General features: G+C 42.0%; 1 protein-coding gene across 1 annotated transcript in view; it reads left to right on the forward strand.

Annotated features, from left to right (window-relative positions):
• The window catches only part of LOC124552460 (FAST kinase domain-containing protein 4), an 87,130-nt gene that overhangs the window by 12,073 nt on the left and 51,552 nt on the right, over positions 1-23,505 (forward strand). The window contains exons 2-4 of the mRNA XM_047126735.1: positions 651-833; positions 9,014-9,199; positions 18,420-18,699. Of these exons, the coding sequence (XP_046982691.1) occupies positions 651-833; positions 9,014-9,199; positions 18,420-18,699 (649 nt within the window). The remainder of the gene's footprint in view (positions 1-650; positions 834-9,013; positions 9,200-18,419; positions 18,700-23,505) is intronic.

The following is a 23,505-nucleotide window of genomic DNA, read 5'->3' on the forward strand; positions in this document are numbered from 1 at the left end:
TATATACTGTGAGGATCCCTAGATCCATAAATAGATATCTGCAGGATGACTGTGGGTGGGCTCCAGCAATTATTCTGATTACACGTTTTTGAGCAATGAATACTTTTCCACTCAATGATGAATTACCCCAGAATATGATGCCATTCGAAAGCAGTGAATGAAAGTAGGCATAGTAAGCTAATTTATCCCCAAAATTTGCTATAACCCTAATAGCATACTTCTGCTCAAAGTCTATATTTATTACTGGAGTTGTGCCATTTACTGTACGGAACTGTGTTGTACTGTGTTTTATCAAAATTTAAAGAGAGTCCGTTTTCTGACAACCACTTAATTCATTTTGTGAAATGGTAGAATGGTACAGGCTCTCCCGGTAAGATGGTATAACACTATCACATTGAATGGAGATTATGTTAAAAATAGGGGTCTGTAGCCAAAAGAATGGAGAGTGATATGGTGTATTGAACTCTTGATTAAAATGAGCCTGCTTTCGGAAAAATATTGTTGCTTTACTTATTGACCACCCCTTCTATTTACGGTTAAAGTATGTGTTCTGTGGACAGTTCTCATTTATGTAATTCAGGTGTAGGGCTTACAGTACAATTTAGATGAGACGGATTGGCACCAACACAGCTGCCACTTTTGTTTTGCAGACGGCAGAGGAGGCGTCGCAAGCAGTCGGTTCGGTGACCGCACCGGGTGGCTCGCAGCCTGCCCTCGGGACTGCCAGGAGGAAGGCTCTGGTTGCAGCCGCCATGGAGCTGAGCTCACCGGGGGCACCGCTGGCAGAGGAGGGTCCTGGTGGCACGGCACCAAAGGAGAAGAAAACAGCTGAGGTGGGTCCTGTGACTCTTCCTCACTGTGTTTCCTCTGTGATATCTGAATACTGCCCAGTTAATGAAAGCCTGTGAACAAAACTTGCGCAAATGAAAATTCAGTCGAGAAAAGTAATAAATGAGACTAAATTGCTGGTTGAAGGGTGAAATGTATAGTACTGACAACACAGTCATATAAAAATAAAAGGGACGCACTGCTAATAGTTCCATCACCACAGAAGGCTATGACTTTCTCAAGTCAAATCCTGAGATGAGATCCCCTCTCCTTAATTCAAAGGGGTAGCAAAAGTTTTGAGATTAGCACGAGGATGCACGCTTGGGAAAAAGTAGCACTGACCTTCACAGGTCAGTGTGCTGATAGATGGCATCCTGCATACAATGGAAGCTGTGCAGCTGGTGCTGTTCTGAGCACATTTCTTACCACATCTGTGATTTCAATGCACACGACAAGATAGAACAATGAGCCAATGCGAAACGTTCGTGTGAAACTGTGTAAATCTGCCACGAGGGTGTTCAACATGATGTAGTGAGTGTACAGTGATGCTACAATTAGTTGTGTGACATATTTTGACTGGCATGTGCACTTCTAGACTGAAGCAATATCACTGGAAGACAATGAGGGGAAAACACCCTGAAATGTTGAAACTGTGCGGCATCTTGTGCACAAGCATCATTGGAGAACAATTCATAGCATTGCTGCCATTGTCAGTGTGTTCTACAGAACAGTGTAGAAATTGCAATGTGTGACTGCAGCTTGTGTGTTGCTGCCAAGTTTGTCCCTAGACTGCCTATCTGTGAGCAACAGAAACACCATCTCGAAATCTGCCGAGGACTCTGTCAGAGAGCTGTGGGTGACCCATCCTCCGAGTGCATGTTCGTTGTCATTTTTGACATTTGCGGCGTTCTTCATCACAAATTTGTCCCCAAGTGCCAGACTGTCAGTAATGAGTTCTGCTGACAGGTTTTAAGGCACCTGAGGGAGAGGGCAATCAGTGAAAGCAAAGATGTATGTGGTGCGAGAAAGACTGGCTGCTCCGTGTTGACAGTGCCTGCTGTCACCAGTCTCTTCAGATGTGAGTTTGTCACCAGTAACAAGATTATTGCACTTTTGCATCCAACATAAGTGCCAGATATGGCTCCTGTGCACTTTGCCATCTTTCTAAATCTGAATGCCCACCTCAAAAAGTTGCCATTTTGCTACAGTTGCAGAAATCCAACCTGAAGGTGCTCAACATACGTCAAAAACGAAACTTCTAGGACACATTTCAGCAGTGGCAGAATTGATGGGAGCACTGTGTAGTTGTGTGTGAGGTGACTGTTTTGAAGGTGATCTTGTGTAAATGTAGATAGACAAATAATGTACCGCCTCGTATCTCCTCCCACTTCATCCATTGTCTCCTCCCTAACCTCCGCAACATCCTTATGACGTTCCCAAATCCTTCTCTCTGCCCGCAGAGTTGGTATCAGTGCAGTTGTCCCCACTGTATAATCTGCCCTGTGCCTCCTCCAGTATCACCCACCACAATCCTACAATATCAGAAGTGGAGCAACGTAACTAAACCATGCATCTTACTAATGAACTAACTTGTGTCAGCCTCACTGTGTTTTAAGATTAGACTCACACACTATTACCACATCTCCCCCTCTTTTTATTTGTCTTGTCCTAATGCTTAATTGCACTATTCACTTCTCTTCCCCCTACCCTGTCTCCACTTCTCACTCCATCCTCAACATCTCTGGAATGAACATGCTGCATTTCCTACTTACCTATGGACCATCTTTCACTTACTCTCTGTGTCCCACTTCATCTTTGTTTACCCTATTCATTGCAACATACGGGTCTCTCTCAGCCCGGTTCTGAGTGACCTGGCTTTCCTTTTTAACCTTCCCGACCCCCCTTTCCTCCCTGACAATGGAATATACCGAATGAGATGGTGCAGTGGGTAGCACAGTGGACCATTATTTGGGAGGATGGTGGTTCAAACCCGCGTCCGCCCATCCTGATTTAGCTTTCCATGACTTCACCTAAATCGTTTCAGGTAAATGCTGGCATGGTGCCTTTGAAATGACATGGCCGACTTCCTTCCCCACCCTTCCCTAAACTGATGGGACCGATAACATTGCTGTTTCATCTGCTTCCCCCAAATCAACCAACCAACCAAAGGAACTATTAGTTCCAAAAGCTACATAGTGTGTCACTTTTACATTCCTGTTTCATACACATTTCAGTTAACAGTTTAGTCTCATAATTTATTAATAAACTGTTAGAGTCACCCAGAAAGTAAAGCACCACTTTTTTTTTCCTCGGCCAACAATAGTGTTATAGATGTGAAATATTGGGCATTACTTTTTTTTAAGTTTTCCAAATGCGCATGCAAAATTTCTGTTTCCTCCAGCAGATAGTGTAGCTGCGGCAGTGACTCAGAGGGCCATAGACACGGTTTCACAGGTAGATGCCGTGTTTCTTGATTTCCGCAAGGCGTTCGATACAGTTCCCCACAGTCGTTTAATGAACAAAGTAAGAGCATATGGACTATCAGACCAATTGTGTGATTGGATTGAAGAGTTCCTAGATAACAGAAAGCAGCATGTCATTCTCAATGGAGAGAAGTCATCCAAAGTAAGAGTGATTTCAGGTGTGCCGCAGAGGAGTGTCATAGGACCGTTGCTATTCACAATATACATAAATGACCTTGTGGATGACATCGGAAGTTCACTGAGGCTTTTTGCAGATAATGCTGTGGTGTATCGAGAGGTTGTAACAATGGAAAATTGTACTGAAATGCAGGAGGATCTGCAGCGAATTGGCACATGGTGCAGGCAATGGCAATTGAATCTCAATGTAGACAAGTGTAATGTGCTGCGAATACATAGAAAGATAGATCCCTTATCATTTAGCTACAAAATAGCAGGTCAGCATCTGGAAGCAGTTAATTCCATAAATTATCTGGGAGTACGCATTAGGAGTGATTTAAAATGGAATGATCATATAAAGTTGATCGTCGGTAAAGCAGATGCCAGACTGAGATTCATTGGAAGAATACTAAGGAAATGCTATCCGAAAACAAAGGAAGTAGGTTACAGTACGCTTGTTCGCCCACTGCTTGAATACTGCTCAGCAGTGTGGGATCCGTACCAGATAGGGTTGATGGAAGAGATGGAGAAGATCCAACGGAGAGCAGCGCGCTTCGTTACAGGATCATTTAGTAATCGCGAAAGCGTTACGGAGATGATAGATAAACTCCAGTGGAAGACTCTGCAGGAGAGATGCTCAGTAGCTCGGTACGGGCTTTTGTTAAAGTTTCGGGAACATATCTTCACCAATGAGTCAAGCAGTATATTGCTCCCTCCTACGTATATCTCGCGAAGAGACCATGAGGATAAAATCAGAGAGATTAGAGCCCACACAGAAGCATACCGACAATCCTTCTTTCCACGAACAATACGAGACTGGAATAGAAGGGAGAACCGATAGAGGTACTCAGGGTACCCTCCGCCACACACCGTCAGGTGGCTTGCGGAGTATGGATGTAGATGTAGATCAAAAATTATGTCTGTAAGTAATGTATGTTACAAGCAGTGCATCATCACTGAATCCCTCACTGCAGAGAAAGAAGCTGTGGAAAATATTCACAGAAGTTAGTATGTTGTCTATGGAACATTTGTAGTTGACAGGAATACATTTGGTTGCTGGGCACAAAGGGTGAGGCCATCAGCAGGTAATTCGGTGGAGCTCCACGATTTGTTGCAAGCAGGGAGACAGTCCACAGTTATTAGATGTGACACTTTCAAGCGTGATGATCATCTAATTTCTGGGGATCAACACATTACAACTTGGCAGTGGGTGCTGCTTCTGTCACTCGGCAAACAAAATATGTGATGACTTCCTGTAAAAGGGCTTAAGTCTCTTGACTATACTTTTGAGGGGGAGAAGACTGTTTGCCATCTAGTTCAGTTGTGTTAGTTCAGTTCCAACTACTGTAACTGCTCCTGCTGCTATTCTTGGACATGTTTGTTACAACAGTTTTCATTTGAGAAGCAAAGTTACACATTTTTTGAGGTGTTTATAGTGCACAGATGTAAGTCCATTTAACAATTAACTAGTAAAAAAATTCCAGAAATAGTATTTCATATTGTTTTGATATTGTTATTCTCAGCTAAAATCATACTTTTTAATCTGAAACATCTTTTTTTAAGTCAATAGTGGTATAACATATTTTCCTGGATGAGTGTTATCTTCATGTTTAACAGTTTATTTCTTACATTTTTGCAGATATCTTACAGTATTCTAGGAGTAATATTATTTTATACTTTTAGAACATCCAAACACATAATAAATAAAACATAAATTGTGGTTTTTAAGCATTGCACAAAGTTAGTGATTTACCAATGCTCTTTCAATCTTCTTCACTATCATTACCTGCTCCAGCCGTGTTGTTCCAGTTAACACACACTTTGTAGAAAATCTCTTTGTCTCCTCCAAGGGGAATGTATGACGGTGCTTGCTGAATGCCCACTACCTTCTCGGTTTTGATGAGGACATTGCCTTCTGGGTATGCCATGATGCTGGGTAAAGTTATACCGTTGTGTCTGTAGGGTGTGCAAGCTTAAATGTATGACCTATAGGGCTGTGTATGTAAGGTGAAGTCCTTACACATTGTTTCAGATCTGAAGAGTACATAAATTCCATATAGTCACAAGACTTAAATGTAACTTGCTTAGATGGCTCACAGACTGTTTCACGTTTTCCATTGATAATGTTGCTTACTAATGCAGTTGTGGACGTCAGGTACTAACATTCAGTATGTCACACGATTCAATCATTTTCATAGTTGTGACACTTTTTGAACTCTGAAAAATTATTGATGTGTGTAGGATAGAGGTATACACTCTGTCCTCTTTGCTACATTTCTTCACTGTTCCAAATACCCTATCATAGGGTAAAAAGGAATGTCCCCAAATAGGAAATCTGTGAATAATGGTATTGAAACACTCTTTCTCTGTGAATGATAGAAACATACATATAACTGTACAATTCTTGTTTTGACCCATGCATCTGTTAAAGTATACAAATCCACACAGAGTTCAGTGTTAAGTGGCCCTATGTCCTGCTGATACTACATGAAGAAATTGAAGCCTTGGTGTTTGTTCAAGGATTGGTTGGAGTAAAGTTCTTTTAGCACTAATTTATGTATTTTTGACCTAGCAAGGTGGTACAGTGGTTAGCACTCTGGACTCACATTCTGGAGGATGACAGTTCAAACCTGCATCCGGCCAGCGTGATTTAGGTTTTTTTTCTGTGATTTCCCTAAATCGCTTCACCCAAATGCTGTGATGGATCCTTTGAACGGCCAACTTCCTTCCTTATCCTTCCCTAATCCGATGAAACAGATGATCTCGCCGTTTGGTTTCCTCCCCCCAACCAACCAACCACCGACCAACCGACCTTATGTATTTTTGTGTCAAGATCCTGACAACATACTTTACTTAGAAAAAGTAAAACTAACCTAAGTCCTTTTAACAACACATGTTTCAAATTTGGATGCAATTATCTCGTGTATTCAAAAGTGCGCGCAAGATAGGTCCTGTGCTGTTTTACAGTGGAATACAAATCTCACAGAAAAACATTTGTTCTGAGTTGTTGCAAAGTTATGAAATTGATGGGGAGGCCTTCTCGGTATGAAACTTGGGTTCATCATTTTGAGCCTGAAACGAAAAGACAGTTGATGGAATGGCTTCATCCTTATTCTCCACAGAAGAAAAAATTCAAATCAGTTGCTTCTGCTATTATAATAGCATGATGGCTGTGTGTAATGCCAGGATAGTATTCATGGAAGACATTTTAGGGATGTTGAGGAAGTAATTTGTGCAGTGAATAAATGGGTTTGTGGCCAAAGGACAGTGGATGATGGGAAACGAGTGATTTGGGGTGACGAACCGTGCTTTACCTTGTGGAAATCCGATGAAAGGGTTTAGGTTTGGCAAATGTCTGCAGAATGTTGCATGCTATCATCAGTAGTTCCAACGATTAAATACAGAAGTAGTAGAGTTACAGTACAGAGTAGTTTTTCTTGGTTAGGGTACGCTCTCCTCATCATGCTTATGAAAATGCTAACTGTGGAAGAATATGAACACATTTTACAGCATTGTGTACTGCATACAGTAGAGTAACAGTCGAGAAACTGTGATTGATTGTATCACCATGACACAGCATATGGTCATAAAGTAGCAATATGAGACAATGGTTTGTGGACAGTAACATTCCTGAAATTGAAATTGACTGACCTGCCTGAAGTTCTGAACAGAACAGTGGCATGTAAAGTGCCCACCGCCACACACCGTTGGGTGGCTTGCGGAGTATAAATGTAGATGTAGATCCCAATGGGGAACAGCTCTGGGATGAGTTAGAACATCAACTTCATTCCCAGACCCCAGTGTCTGACATCTCTATCTTCTCTGGTGTCGCTTTCTCAGGAAGAATAGGCTGCAGTTCCTATACAGACTTTCAGACACCTCATTGATAGTGTCCTCAGCAGAGTTCAAGCCATCGTATTGGTGAAGGGTGCACACACCTTATATTAATTCCCACTAATAGGTGTCCAAATACTTTTGATCAATTAGAGTATATGCTTTGTTCTACAGTTGGTATACACAAATAATGAATGTATTCCAGTTGCGACAGCACTGATGTATTTAGTTGTGGTGTTGATGTAAGTGTCTTATATTCTGGTAACGGTGGTTGTGAAAAAGTCACATATTCAGCCTACCTGTGTCTCATTAGTTGTCATAAATTCACTTGATGGTGGAGGTATACACGTAATGCAAAGGGTAATAATAAATGTGACTGACTACAGTAATTTGTCACTTGAACTGAATTTGTTAATGGTAACGGTCACAGTTAAACCCAATCTGAAATGTTCACATTCAAAGTATAAGGGGTGTTCAAAAATAAATGAGCCGGAGACATAATTACAGAAACCCGTACCTATATGTTAGAAGTATGGACCCTCGCTGTTGAGACACTTTTCGCACTGTGACACAAGGCGTTGAATGGCTGTCTCGTAAAATTCCCGGGGCTACGATGTTAACCAGTTCGGCACGTATAGCTGGATGTTGTCGTCTGAGGTGAATTGTTTTCCCCTCAGAACCTATTTAAGGGGAACAAAAATGGTGTAATCACAGGGAGGGATGTCCGGACTGTATGGAGGGTGGCCAAGTACCTCCAATTGAATTTCTGCACACGTGCCATGACTGTGTTGGCCGTATGAGGCTTTGCATTGTCGTGGAGCAGAATGACCCCATAAGTGAGATTGCCTGGTCATTTTTATTTGATCGCTTGGCGAAGGGTGGTCGAGGTTTGCGAGTAACGCTGGGCATTCACTGTTGTCCCGTTCTGCAGGAAGTGAATCAGAAGGGGGCCATCTTGGTCAAAGAAGAACGTCAGCATAACCTTTCCTACACTCGTGCGGACGACGACGTCCAGCTGTACATGCAGAACTGGTTAACATCGCAGCCCCGGGAATTTTATGAGACAGCCATTCACTGCCATGTATCACAGTGGGACAAGTGTCTCAACAGCCAGGGTTAATACTTCTAAATTACCGGTGTTGGTTTCTGTAATTATGCCTCCGGCTCGTTTCTTTTTGAACGCCCCTTATACCTTATTTGTTGTTCTGTACATACCATTTTCTACTCATTGTAAAACTTGTAAAACAATGTGCTACATTTGTGTATTGTATTAATTAGCAAGAAAACACCTTTTTACGTGCTGCACATGAATTTTATATATACATCCGGACAGGTTTTGCTTTTTTAACAAGACATTGTCAGTAGGTGTAACATAACATTGTTACATTACGAAAGTACAGCAAGTACACGAATATTAGGACTTTCGAGCTGTTTTCCACATGGCTGGAAAGTGAATGATCTTCGGTAACAAATTAGAAATGTTACTGACATCCACTGAGAGAGGACCCCTTGTTAAGAAGGTAAAAGGCATGTGGGTGTATAAATAAAATTTGTGAGCAGCATGCAAAAACAAATTTTCTTTCTAACCGCAATTTATGTATAGCTGCTGCAAAAATGTCCTCCATAAGAAACTTCGTGAGTATGTGTTTTGAGATACTATAATATACCAAAAGAAAAGTTGTGTACATGCATAATTTTTGTTTCCGTTGCAGCCGTCAAGTGCACCGACAAAACAACCTGCTACACCTGTCGACAAACGAGAAATTAAACGACCACGAAAAGGCCCCGCAATGGCTACGTTATCTGCGACTGGGGATTTGAGTGTCATTTTGGGCATCACCGGTGACGACGAAGCGGCACGAATGGTGCCCAGTCTTTCGACAGACCAGAAAATAAGGGTGAGTACTGCTTACAGCGTGTAGCGGTCGGGAATTAATTGGCAGCTTTAAACTACAGTGGGGATCAGGGCTGAAATCCTTATCGAGCCTTTTATGAGCCTTTACCAAATAGGCTACCCTGATGTATCACGTAGCCCACGTCACATATCTTTATAGCCAATATTCTGTCCACAGCTGCATCTACATATATACTCTGCAAGCCATCATACTGTGCATGGCAGAGGATACTTCGTACCCCTACTAGTCATTCCGTTTTCTGATCCATGTGTTGATAGAGTGAGGGAAGAAACAATTGTCTATATGTCTTCTTACAAGTCCTAATTTCTCTTCTCTTGTCATCATGAGATAAGAGATACCTGTGAGTAGGTGATGTTGGTCGGAGGATAGTCTTACTTCTAGATCTATTTTAGAGACATGAATAATGAGGAAAGGTGTTGGGTGCAGGGTTGGAGTAGGAATGAACAAGAATATTGTGTGGGTTGATGGGAGTATTGGGGTTGTGTGAGGATGTGGCTCAGAAAATCTGTCTGAGGACAAGGTTTTGGGGTAGTGCCTGTCTGTGAAGGCGCTTGTGAGATCTTCAGCGTACTGGGAAAGGGAGGTCTCGTCACTGCAGAAACGTCGTCCATGGATGGCTAGACTGTATGAGAGGGATTTTTTGGTGTGGGAGGGGAGGCAGCTAGTGAAATGCAGGTACTGTGTGGGTTGATGGGAGTATTGGGGTTGTGTGAGGATGTGGCTCAGAAAATCTGTCTGAGGACAAGGTTTTGGGGTAGTGCCTGTCTGTGAAGGCGCTTGTGAGATCTTCAGCGTACTGGGAAAGGGAGGTCTCGTCACTGCAGAAACGTCGTCCATGGATGGCTAGACTGTATGAGAGGGATTTTTTGGTGTGGGAGGGGAGGCAGCTAGTGAAATGCAGGTACTGATGGTGGTTAGTGGGTTTATTTTGGACAAATGTGTGGATGGAGCCATCAGAGAGGTGGAGGTGGTATGTTGGGTTGAGGAGGTCTAGGTAAAGCAGATGGGAGAGAATGTGTTAAGATTGTGACAGAATGAGGCTAGGGTGTCTGGGCTACACTTCTGTCCACAATAAACCCTCTAACCACCAAAAACAGGCTCCATCCCTTCCACAGCAAAAAATCTCACCCGTACAGCCTAGCCATCTGTGGAGAATGCGACTGCAGTGATGAGGACTCCTTTATACAATATGCTGGAGGTATGATGAATGCCTTCACAAACAGGGACTGTCCCCCAAACCTTGTCCACAAACAGATTCCCTGTGCCAAACCCTCATACACCCAGAATCAACTACAAATCAGCTGCCCCATCATCACCCAGTATCACATTGCATCGGAGCAACTGAACCATATACTTTGTCAGGGCTCTGATTATCTCTCATTGTGCCCTGAAATGAGGGACATACCCTGTGGAATCAAGTGAGGTGGCACAGTGGTTAGCACACTGTACTCGCATTCAGGAGGATGATAGTTTCAAACCCACATCCGGTCATTCTGATTTAGGTTTTCTGTGATATCTGTAAATCACTCCAGGTTCATGCTGGGTTGGTTCCTTTGAAAGTGCATGGCTGATTTCCTTCCCCAGCCTTGGATCAATCCAAGCTTTTGCTCCACCTCTAATGATGCCAATGCCGATGGGATGTTAAACCCTAATCTGCCTTCTTGTACCCAGCTGAAGATTAAGGTCCAAAACCTATCCAATTCAACAGTTTTTTATGTTAGTATGGCTACCAACTGGCTGTCCACCAGGATGAATGGCCAGTGCCAAACTGTTTACAAGAACAGAGTTGATCACTCGATGGCACGACAGGCAGCTGAGCACAACATGCTCAATTTCAATGGCTGCTTCACAACCCGTGCCATTTGTATCCTTCCTTCCATCGCCAGCTTTCCTGAACTACTCAGGTGAGAGTTATCCTCGCAACACATTCTTAGCTCCCATAATCTCCCTGGCTTCTATCTCCAGTAACTCACTGTCATCACACCCTCCATTCAACAGTTTCCTCTTCCTCCTTCCTTTCACTCTCTCCCAAATTACATCACTGTCAGCGTGTGGCGCTCCCCACGAGCTCCGACAGTTGTGCATCACACGCCCAGCCTGTGCACCAGTCACCTCTCCCTCCCATATCCCAGCTGACAAACCAGCTGCCTCCTCCAAGCCACTAGCTGGCACCCCTAACACCTCTCTCTGCTTCCCACTTCTCTCTCCCTCTACCCATCTCACCTGACAGAAGCCCTAACACAACCTAGGCCACTCGCCAAATGCAGTACTGGCTCTATGCATCCAACTGGCACCATATAGGGATATAGGTGAGTGTGTTTTCTCTACCTCTGATGACAGACTTCGTGTGACAACTGATATCTAACAGTATTTTTTTCAGTCTGCCTGCCTACTACTTGGCGCTTCCTCAGAATGGTGTCAATCCATCCAGTTCACATTGCTGAAAAGTAATAGTGGGATGGACTTGGATACAGGCTAGAAGAAATGCCTGAATGGGTGTAAGGCCCTTGTATTTGTTTGGTAGGAAAAAAGTGTGCAGCTGAGTAGAAATTTGCTCTGATTTGTTTTATTTCAGATGTGGCTAGCAAATTAGCTCAATTTTAAAGATTTTTTTTTTCTCCAGCACCACGAATGTTTAGACTTTTCATAATAAATAACATGTTGTTCCATTATTATCGTTTGGTTGATTTGACTTACATTAGAAGAAGTAAATTTAATAATTAATATTATTTAATTGCTGGAAATCAGAGTGTGATTGTCGAATGTTGAGTCAACTAACACTTATTAATAAATAAATCATGTTACATTAAAAAATAAGTAATACAGTTCTCCTTTAATTTTTCTACAATACTGCTGAGGCGAAGGTAATACAAGATCTCTTTGCACCTGGCATTTACTATAAATGATTAAATATAAGAACAAATTGAAAATTTAAAATACACTCAGTGATTATCACTCGTTTTTAAGGTTGATAATTCTGAAACATAAAATAAACCACAACTCATACTGACTACACACATTTTTGATCCTCGTAGCTATCATATACCACATTTTAACATATGTAGTACAAAACATTATAAAAAGTGAATATTACATACATGATACACAGCTGCGAAAAAATTAGTACAACCTTTCAGAGATTTCCATTTCATTCAACATCTATTTTTGCAACAATATGTTTGTAGTACACGAAATGATTACATTTACATATCAGTAGTGCAGGCAGTTCTGAAATAACAGGTACTGACCCATGCTGAAACATCTGTATTAGTACATGGTGTCGCTTCTGTGGCAGCAACGCAACTGCTGACTCCGACATCCAGATCATTCTATAGATGGCGAATACTGTGTGGGGATAGGCTATGCCACTCCTGCTCGGCCTGTTTACATACTTCTGTAAGAGTTATCGGTTGACATGTCGCATGAGTCATTCTCGTCCCGTGATATTCAACATTTGCTCCACTGGGGACAAGTCTGGAGATCATGCTGGCCTGGGAAGTTGCTAAGTGTCTTGCTGAGCATGTTGAGTTTCGTGGGCAATATGTGGGCAAACGCTATCCTGTTGGAACATCACCTTCCTGTTGCAAGAACAGCAAAAGAATGGGTATAACAACATTCTGCATGTATAGAGTGCTGGTTAGTATCCCCTCCGGAAACACCAAAGGTGAAAAAGAGTTGCAGCTTATCGCACCCCAGACAATAAGGCCTGGCGTTGCGTCACTGTGTCTCAGATGAATGCACTCACCAGGTCTACATCGTCTGTGCAAACGATTATCACTTGCGTGCACGCAGAATCTACTTGCATTACTGAAGACCACAACGTGCCAATTCATCTTCCGAGTGATCCTCTGATGGCATCAGTCGAGCCGTGTGTGTCGATGCTATGCCGTGACTGGAAGATGGGTTGGAAGTGTGCGTGCCCGTAGTCTCACTGTTAATAACTGGTTTTCGGCCATTTGAGTTGACACATCTGGACTTCCAAGCCCTCTTATTTGTGCTGTGGTAGCTGCACAATCTGCCATTGTTGCCCTTACAATATTACGATCCCGGTGGGTATCTGTGGTGTGTGGACGTCCAGAACCTCATCTGTGAGTGTGAGAATGTTCACACGACCACTGATACCAGCACCATTGCGCAGCTGATGCATCACGTCCAACTTGTGTGGCAGTTCTCTGAAAGGACCATCCTGCCACTCGGAAGCCCACAATATGACCGCTTTGAAACGTGTTCAGTTGGTTGTAGGAAGCACAAGTGTACCCCTATGGTATGGTTGCCTGCTTGCTTCACTGTTTGCATCTCACTGTCCCATCTGGCTGTGAGCATTCCCTATTAAAGAGTAGCCACAGATGACGCTCTGGTAGCCGTGGCAGTACGCTATATGTTGGCAGACAATGTTGAAACCATTATCAGTATATCTACTACCCACAGGTGGCATATGAGTTAAGAGTGGTAGGACGTCAAACGGGCCGACTTGGAGCAGGAGAGGCACCATAGGACATTTTAATTTCCACTGTCTATACTTTTACAAGTAAATTCATAAAACTTTGTCAGCATAACCAGGAAGGATTCACATTCGTAGAAGCTGAAGTTCAAAAACATAACAAAATAAATTTTCTTTTCATGTGAAATTTCATCATTTTTTCACTTACTATTGGCTGCATTTGTTGCTATAGGTACACTTTTCTTCATAAGTAAGAGAGACTGTTTGATGAATTTTGCACAGCATTCAAACCATACTTACAGGTGTCTGAAACTCTAGAATGTATTTAATTTATGAAAAAATGAATGAGCTGTTATGTTTTGAACTTTATGTTTAGAAAAAAATAAAATTTTATGTTAAATTATCTCAATTTTTACCACAGTTTTTAATAGATTTGGAAAATTCTAGAGTTTCATACACCTGTAAGTATGGTTTGTATGCTGTGCAAAATTCATCAAAGAATCTCTCTTACTTGTGAAGAAAAATGTACCTATAGCAACAAATGCAGCCAACAGTAAGTGAAAAAATGATGAAATTTCATATCTAAAAAAAAATTATTTTGTTATGTTTTTTGCACTTCCACTGCTATGGGTGTGAATCCTGAATCCTTCCTGGTCATGCTGACAAAGTTTTATGAATTGATTTGTAAAAGTATAGACAGTAGAAAATAAAATGTCCTGTGGTGCCTCTCGTGATCCAAGTCGGCCCGTTTGACGTCCTACCCCCCTTAAGTATGAAAGCATACCAGTATCCAATAGCAACCAATAGTCACCAAACCAGCACGCACATTATGTTACATTAAAATAGCTCAGCATTTCTCTTGTAATAAAAACATTGTTCAGCTCTGGTAATTTAGACTTGCATGTGGGTTGCAGTTTTTGTTCTACTTGTAGAAGATATTGGCCCATTTGACACTGTTACATTGTGATGTAGGAGGGCTATCCACAAAGTACGTTACGTTTTGGAATTAAAAATAAATAAAGTATTGGAAATTTTTTTTTATTGTATACAGATGAAAGCCACACTTAAACCTACTTTTCTACATAGTTGCCATTTAAATTAAGGCACTTATCGTAGCGATGAACGAGCTTGGAAATTCCTTCGTCATAAAATTTGGCCGCCTGCGCCTTCAACCACGTAATGACTGTCTTTTGGGACAGAAAAGGTGTGATTCTTGTGGATTTCCTGGAAAGAGGCACTACAATAAACTCTCAAAGGTATTGCCAAACTCTGCACAACCTCAGAAGAGCAATACAAAACAAGCACAGGGGAAAGTTGGGCTCAAAAATCTTGCTGATTCACGACAACACCTGGGCCCACACAGAAAATGCCGTACGTGAAGTTCTCGAATCTTTTAAGTGGGAGTTGTTTCCTCATCCGCCGTACAGTCCCGACCTGGCACCGAGCGACTTCCACTTATTCCCAGCAATGAAGAAGTAGTTGGCTATGCAGCATTTTGATGATGACGCACAGCTTCAAGAAGAGGTAACCACGTGGTTGAAGGCGCAGGTGGCCGAATTTTACGACAAAGGAATTTCCAAGCTCGTCCATCGCTACGATAAATGCCTTAATTTAAATGGCAACTATGTAGAAATGTAGTATTTAAGTGTGGCTTTCATCTGTATATAATAAAATAAATTTCCAATACTTTATTTATTTTTAATTCCAAAATGTAATGCACTTTGTGGATAGCCCTTGTATTTGTTGTACATTGGTATGCGGATTATTACTTGCTGGCAAATAAAAACATCCAATGTATGTTTTATGTGATGTTGCTTGATAATACCAAACAGGACAGCATTAGCTAATCACAAATGAAATAAACTGTTTATTTCAAATAAAAAGGGGACAATGCTGCAGCAAAATGACTTCTTTCCAGAAATTTATTTTTATCGTTATCTGTGAGAGTTCTCTCATTTTGAATTATAAAGAAAGGCTTCTTTTAACCTTCAAAATTCACCCATGAAGGCTTCTCATTCTTAGTAAAATAACAGCTGTGGGTGAGTGAAAGCTAACAGCTTATTAACATCTACATCTACATCCATACTCCGCAAGCCACCTGACGGTGTGTGGCAGAGGGTACCTTGAGTACCTCTATCAGCTCTCCCTTCTATTCCAGTCTTGTATTTTTCATGGAAAGAAGGATTGTCGGTATGCCTCCTCTGTGTGGGCTCTAATCTCTCTGATTTTATCGTCATGGTCTCTTCGCGAGATATACATAGGAGGGAGCAATATACTGCTTGACTCCTTGGTGAAGGTATGTTCTCGAAACTTTAACAAAAGCCCGTATCGAGCTACTGAGCGTCTCTCCTGCAGAGTCTTCCATTGGAGTTTATGTATAATCTTCGTAACGCCTTCGTGATTACTGAATGATCCTTTAATGAAGGGTGCTGCTCTCCATTGGATCTTCTCTATCTCTTCTATCAACCCTATCTGGTACGGATCCCACACTGGTGAGCAGTATTCAAGCAGTGGGCGAACAAGTGTACTGTAACCTACTTCCTTTGTTTTCGGATTCCATTTCCTTAGGATGAATCTCAGTCTGGCAGCTGCTTTACCGACGATTAATTTTATAAGTTCATTCCATTTTAAATCACTCCTAATGCGTACTCCCAGATAATTTATGGAATTAACTGCTTCCAGTTGCTGACCTGCTATATTGTAGCTGAATGATAAGGGATCTTTCTTTCTATGTATCGCAGCACATTACACTTGTCTACATTGAGATTCAATTACCATTCCCTGCACCATGCGTCAATTCGCTGCAGATCCTCCTGCATTTCAGTATAATTTTCCATTGTTACAACCTCTCGATATACCACAGCATCATCCGCAAGAAGCCTCACTGAACTTCCGATGTTATCCACAAGGTCATGTGTGTATATCGTGAATAGCAACGGTCCTACGACACTCCCCTACGGCACACCTGAAATCACTCTTACTTCGGAAGACTTCTCTCCATTGAGAATGACATGCTGTGTTCTGTTATCTAGGAACTCTTCAGTCCAATCACACAATTGGTCTGATAGTCCATATGCTCTTACTTTGTTCATTAAATGACTGTGGGGAACTGTATCGAACGCCTTGCGGAAGTCAAGGAACATGGCATCTACCTGGGAACCCTCGTCTATGGCCCTCTGAGTCTCGTGGACGAATAGCGCGAGCTGGGTTTCACACGATCGTCTTTTTCGAAACCCATGCTGATTCCTACAGAGTAGATTTCTAGTCTCCAGAAAAGTCATTATACTCAAACATAATATGTGTTCCAAAATTCTACAACTGATCGACGTTAGAGATATAGATCTATAGTTCTGCACATCTGTTTGACGGCCCTTCTTGAAAACAGGGATGACCTGTGCCCTTTTCCAATCCTTTGGAACGCTACACTCTTCTAGAGACCTACGGTACACTGCTACAAGAAGGGGGGCAAGTTCCTTCACATACTCTGTGTAAAATAGAACTGGTATCCCATCAGGTCCAGCGGCCTTTCCTCTTTTGAGCGATCTTAGCTGTTTCTATATCCCTCTGTTGTCTATTTCGATATCTACCATTTTGTCATCTGTGCGACAATCTGGAGAAGTAACTATAGTGCAGTCTTCCTCTGTGAAACAGCTTTGGAAAAAGACATTTAGTATTTCGGCCTTTAGTCTGTCATCCTCTGTTTCAGTACCATTTTGGTCACAGAGTGTCTGGACATTTTGTTTTGATCCACCTACCGCTTTGACATAAGACCAAAATTTCTTAGGATTTTCTGCCAAGTCAGTACACAGAACTTTACTTTTGAATTCATTGCACGCCTGTCGCATAGCCCTCCCCACACTACATTTCGCTTCGTGTAATTTTTGTTTGTATGCAAGGCCTTGGCTATATTTATGTTTGCTGTGAAGTTCCCTTTGCTTCCACAGCAGTTTTCTAACTCAGTTGTTGTACCACGGTGGCTCTTTTCCATCTCTTACGATCTTGCTTGGCACATACTCATCTAATACATATTGTACGATGGTTTTGAACTTTGTCCACTGATCCTCAACACCATCTGTACTTGAGACAAAACTTATGTGTTGAGCCATCAAGTACTCTGAAATCTGCTTTTTATCACTTTTGCTAAACAGAAAAATCTTCCTACCTTTTTTAATATTTCTATTTATGGCTGAAATCATCGATGCAGTAACCGCTTTATGATCGCTGATTCCCTGTTCTGCATTAGCTGTTTCAAATAGTTCGGGTCTGTTTGTCACCAGAAGGTCTAATATGTTATCGCCACGAGTTGGTTCTCTGTTTAACTGCTCAAGGTAGTTTTCGGATAAAGCACTTAAAAAAGTTTCACTGGATTCTTTGTCCCTGCCACCCGTTATAAACGTTTGAGTCTCCCAGTCTATATCCAGCAAATGAAAATCTCCACTCAGAACTATAACATGGTGGGGAAATCTACTCGAAATATTTTCCAAATTTTCCTTCAGGTGATCTGCCACAACAGCTGCTGAGCCAGGGGGCCTATAGAGACATCCAATTACCATGTTTGAGCCTGCTTTAACTGTGACCTTCACCCAAATTATTTCACATTTCGGATCTCCACATTTTTGTATGATTTTTGTACTTTAACAGACTTACTCATAGTACTTTAGTTTGCGTGTGGGTTACTACACTGCTTATTGCTTCCAAGTAACCAAAATTGTGTCATTTCCATTGATAAACACAACTTATGTCAAACTCTGCGTCTCACAGGTGTTGTCGAAGCTCTCCTCGCAGCGCCGTAGGTCGGTGACCCTACTGAGGTCACTGGCTGCGTCCATAACGGCTCAGAGCGAGCCACTCGGCCTCAAGCGGGCCGCTGACGTTCTCTACGCTGCTGCTACCCTTAATTTCCCGGACGGTCCGCTGCTGGAGAGAGCGGTCAGCGACGCCGGAACCGCTCTGTCGTCCGGTAGTGCTGGGGCAGAAGGCAAGGCTGCGGCAGTGAGGTCCGTCGCCACCAGTGTCGGCTTGCTGAGGTACAGGGACATAGGTGAGGGCTTAACTCATTTGATTCTCAGGTTTATAAAGAAATAAACACGATAAAACTGCCCTGCATATTGGTTTCCACATTACAGGCTTATTAGAGGTTCTGTGCCCTTGCTTTCATTCGACATTTGAACAGTCACTTTTTTCAAAGAAAATATGCTCCTCTGTGATATCTTTCTGGGTTCATGAATGGACTGACAGTTTCCTAGCATTTGATAAGGAAAGAAGCTGAAGTAATGAATTAAAATTTGTGTCAAGGCCAGGAATGTAAGCCGGGTCTCCTGCTTGCTAGGCAGACGTGCTACCCACTGCTGGAGAGTCTCAGAAATACTGATGACTGTGTGACAGCAACAGTGCGAGGATGGTGTTGTGTATAGCACATCTGCCTAGGAAGCAGGAGACCCTTGTTCAAGTCCTGGGCTGGGCACAAATTTTAATTCGTTACTTCAGCTTCCATCCTTATCAAAGATAAAGTTGAGACTCAGTGTGTCCCCAGGAAAATGAGTTACGTCAGATTAGTTTCCTGGCAATTTCATGGCCATCCATTATCCTGAATGGAGAGGCATCTACAGACATTGCGGTAGTATCTGATGAGCCTCAGGGGAGTGCGACAGGACCGTTGCTGACAGTGTTGCACGTTTATGAGTTAGTGAATAATGTTAATTGTGCTCTCTTCTTTTCTTTCTTTGCAGTTACAATGACTTCTAATTAGATATGGATGAAGGTAGCAGCAGTAAAATACGGGGAGTGGAACATTATATAGAACTTGTACAGAAACCAGACAGCTGAAATTACAGGGCACGAAAGGGGAGCAATTGTTCAGAACATAGTGAGACATATTTGTAGCCTATCCCCAATGTTATTCAATCTGTGTATTGAGCAAGCAGTAAAGGAAACTGAAGAAAAATATGAAAAAGAAATTAAAGAGCAGAGAAAGAAGTAAAAACTTTCAGGTTTGCTGATGACACTGTAACTCTGTCAGAGGAGGCAAATGATCTGGAAGAGCATTTGAACGGAATAGACAGTGTCTTGAAATGAGGATATAAGTTGAATACCGATCAAAGGAAAAAAAGGGTAGTGGAACGTAGTTGAATTAAATCAGGTGATGCTGAGGGAACTATAGTTGAGTTAACTCAAGTGATGCTGAGGGAATTAGATCAGGAAATCGGACTCTAAAAGTAGTAGATGCATTTTACTATTTGGGTGGTGAAATGACTGATGATCGCCCAACTAGAGAGGATATATAACAATATTATGAAAAGGAAAATCGCTGCTCACCATATACGGAGATGCTGAGTCGCAGAGCAACATGCACAATGTCACCTCAAAAAGGTCTCCACCCTGCTCACTTCCTACTCCTGACTCGGAGTACCACTTTCCACCACCTCTACAACAACCTCCAAACCTCCTCTATGTCTCCTCCTAGCTGACAAACCCTGTCTCGCAGACCTACTACATTTACCCTACCGTTCAAAACTCCCTCCCACCACGACACAGAATCTAGAACTTAAACAGCCCCAATACACTGTCATGAACTGTTCCTCCAGAAGCTTTAGCTCCACAGAAATATCAGTTCTTTCCTAAGACCTTAACTTCTGCCCCTTTCCCTTTGTCACTCAGTACGACCCAGGCCTGGAGCAACTAAATTACATTCTACACCAGGGTTTTGACTACCTCTCATTGTGCCCTGAAGTGAGAAATGTCCTGCCCACTATCCTTCCCACCCCTCCCACAGTGGTATTCCGCCGTCCACTGAACCTACAAAATATACTTGTCCATCCCTACACAGCCCCTGCTACCAACTCCTTACCTCATGGCTCATACCCCTGCAATAGACCTAGATGCAAGACTTGTGCCATACATCCTCCCCCCACCACCTACTCCAGTGCAGTCACAGACATCATCTATCCCACCAAAGGCAGGCATGCCTGTGAAACCAGTCATGTGATCTACAAGTTAAGCTGCAACCACTGTGCTGCATTCTTTGTGGGCATGACAACCAGCAAGGTGTCTGTCCACTGACAAACTGTGGCCAAGAAACAAGTGGACCGCCTGGTTGCTGAGTACACTGCCAAACAGAACATTCTCGATTTCAGTGGTTACTTCACAGCTTCATCAGTACATGTACAACTTGTGACAGGGAGTATCCTCCATGGTATGGGTCATTTGCCTATGTAGCTTCAAAATATATAGGATGTACAACTAATACTAATAAATGCTGTTGAGATAAAGGAAAAGAAAACACCTTTTATCTGTATGAGGCAGTTTAATGATTTCAAGGAGGTCCGAAATAAGGATTGAACCATTAAAAAGAATTATTGGCATCAGGAAGGCAGATCGTAACAGTGTGAAAGTGAGTAACAAGCCCTGAATGACATCTGTTACCTCCATTTGTTAGCTTCAGTTTGTAGATGCTAAGCAGAAGTAAAACATCTTTTGATGTATTGTAGCAATCCTCATCAAAAACTCAATTAACTTGTACACGTAATGCATAGCTGTTACTAACTGTGTTTGTTATACACACTCCATTCCCAACACAAACAATATTGATACTTACTCCTAGTTCCAACAGCCAAGAATTGTTGTCATTTGACAGGTAATGAGCTGCACAGCTCCCCCAAACAATACACAAATTGGAGCGTGGCTCTGTCGCCTTCCACTGTGTTGCCGTTTCCACTGTGTCGTGCTCCCTAAAGCACTGTGCCAGTCAATCCTCAACAAGTTGTTGTACTGAGTGATTTGGGGCGACTTTCAGCGACGCGTGCCTTTCGGTGTGTAATGAAAGTAGTCGAGAGAAGATCAGACTTGGGCTGCACTTTCCTAGGAAACTAACTATCAAAAAGTGTTGGACATGGCGAGATTATATGCAGTCAGTCATGTGCTCCACGAGAGAGTATTTTGAGAGAGAGAGGGATGCAGGAGTGCCTCTACTTCCTTTGGATAAAGGGGTGGAGCGAACTGCAGCTGCTGTACAAATCAGCAAATCATCAGTGATAATCTGCCCTGAGAAATTTGTGAAAGGAGAGTCAGGGGAGTCATATATTGCAGCCTGGTGATGCTGCTTTCTTTGAGAATTAGTAGGGACAAATTTTGATGATATCGCTTGGCTTTATAAAACGTGGGTGAATGCAGGGGACAGTTTTAAAAAAAAATCTGAACAGACAATTCCACTAGTGGTAGTATGGCAGCTCCGATTGGCAGAGGAGTAAGAATAATGTTTGCATTTGCAGGAAATTCAAAAGGTTTCATTTCTAATTAACTGCTGTTATTCATTTCAAACAAAACCTCAACTACCATGAAGAGATAAACCACAATACTTTTGTGAAACGGTTTGAAGACAGTGTGCTTCTGAACATAACAAAAACCTCTATAGCTGTCATGAATAATATTCCATATTATTCAGTTACACAAGTAAGCCGCCCACTAAGGCAACAAAGAGAAACGACATTGTTTGCTGGCTAGAGAAATGTAGGATATCGTTTGACAGTAACTTGACAAGGGCAGAATTATTAGACTTGTCACAGCACTAGCCAAAGAAGCCAGTTCACATTCTGTATGAGACAGCAAAAAAAGTACCAGCATAAAGCCCCTAGGTTGCCTCCCTGCCATTGCCCCTTCAACACAGTGGAACTGATTTGGACTTAGGTTGAGCATCATATTGCTGCAGAAAATAAGATTTATGTCGACCAAAGTGAAGCAGCTTTTGAAAGAGACAGTTGAAAAAGTGACACTATAAGACTGGCAAAAGTTAGTGAATCATGTGAAAGAAGTGATACAGGAAGCATGGGATAGCGAAGGTGTGTTACAGCAGTGCATTGAAGACTTGATAATATCTGTTGCTACAAGCAGTGACACTCACTCTGACTGTGGCTCAAGCGGTGTCTTCCTGCTGTCTGGGTAGTATGTAGTGTATAGTGTACTTTAATGAATGTCTTACTTTTGTGGCTTTGTTTCGATTAATTACTCTTTCCTTTTGTGAGACTAAGGAATACTATTCAGCCAGCACCCATCATCTCCTTATGGTAAATTAAGCTGCATTTTAAATATATGTCATTTTGTATAGACACCAAGATGGTTATTTCATGTGTGTAATAGTTTTTGACATGTGCAATGATAAGAAGGAAACTTTTGCAGATGCGAAAATTTCTCCTGTTTCACTAACCAGCAAAACACTGACCCTAATTAAAATTCAGAAAAGATTTTAATGTGCTTAGAGATACCACTGAGAGTGATAATATACATAAATTTCAGAATATCTATATTATTTTTGTAGCAGATAGAAACTAAACTTCATATTCGTTACGAGTTAAATACAGACACAATTGCATAAAAACGCAATGCCGAGTGAGATATTTTAGTAATAAAGGAGGGAAAGGTATTGCTCTGTTTGAGACATGGCACGATAAGTTTGAAGCTGTTTACAAGCAGAATAATTTAATCCCTTTCAAAAAAAATTAACATAACTCTTTTGCTAATCAAAATTAAGAACATATTCTTGACATGCTGAGAAACACTATAGAGGTCTACATCATGTTGTTGTGGTCTTCAGTCCTGAGACTGGTTTGATGTAGCTCTCCATGCTACTCTATCCTGTGCAAGCTGCTTCATCTCCCAGTAACTACTGCAACCTAAATCCTTCTGAATCTGCTTAGTGTATTCATCTCTTGGTCTCCCTCTACGATTTTTACCCTCCACGCTGCCCTCCAATACTAAATTTGTGATCCCTTGATGCCTCAGAACATGTCCTACCAACCGATCAGTTCTACTAGTCAAGTTGTGCCACAAATTTCTCTTCTCCCCAATTCTATTC

Source organism: Schistocerca americana, chromosome 10, assembly GCF_021461395.2.
Source record: "Schistocerca americana isolate TAMUIC-IGC-003095 chromosome 10, iqSchAmer2.1, whole genome shotgun sequence".
Classification (NCBI taxonomy): domain Eukaryota; kingdom Metazoa; phylum Arthropoda; class Insecta; order Orthoptera; family Acrididae; genus Schistocerca; species Schistocerca americana.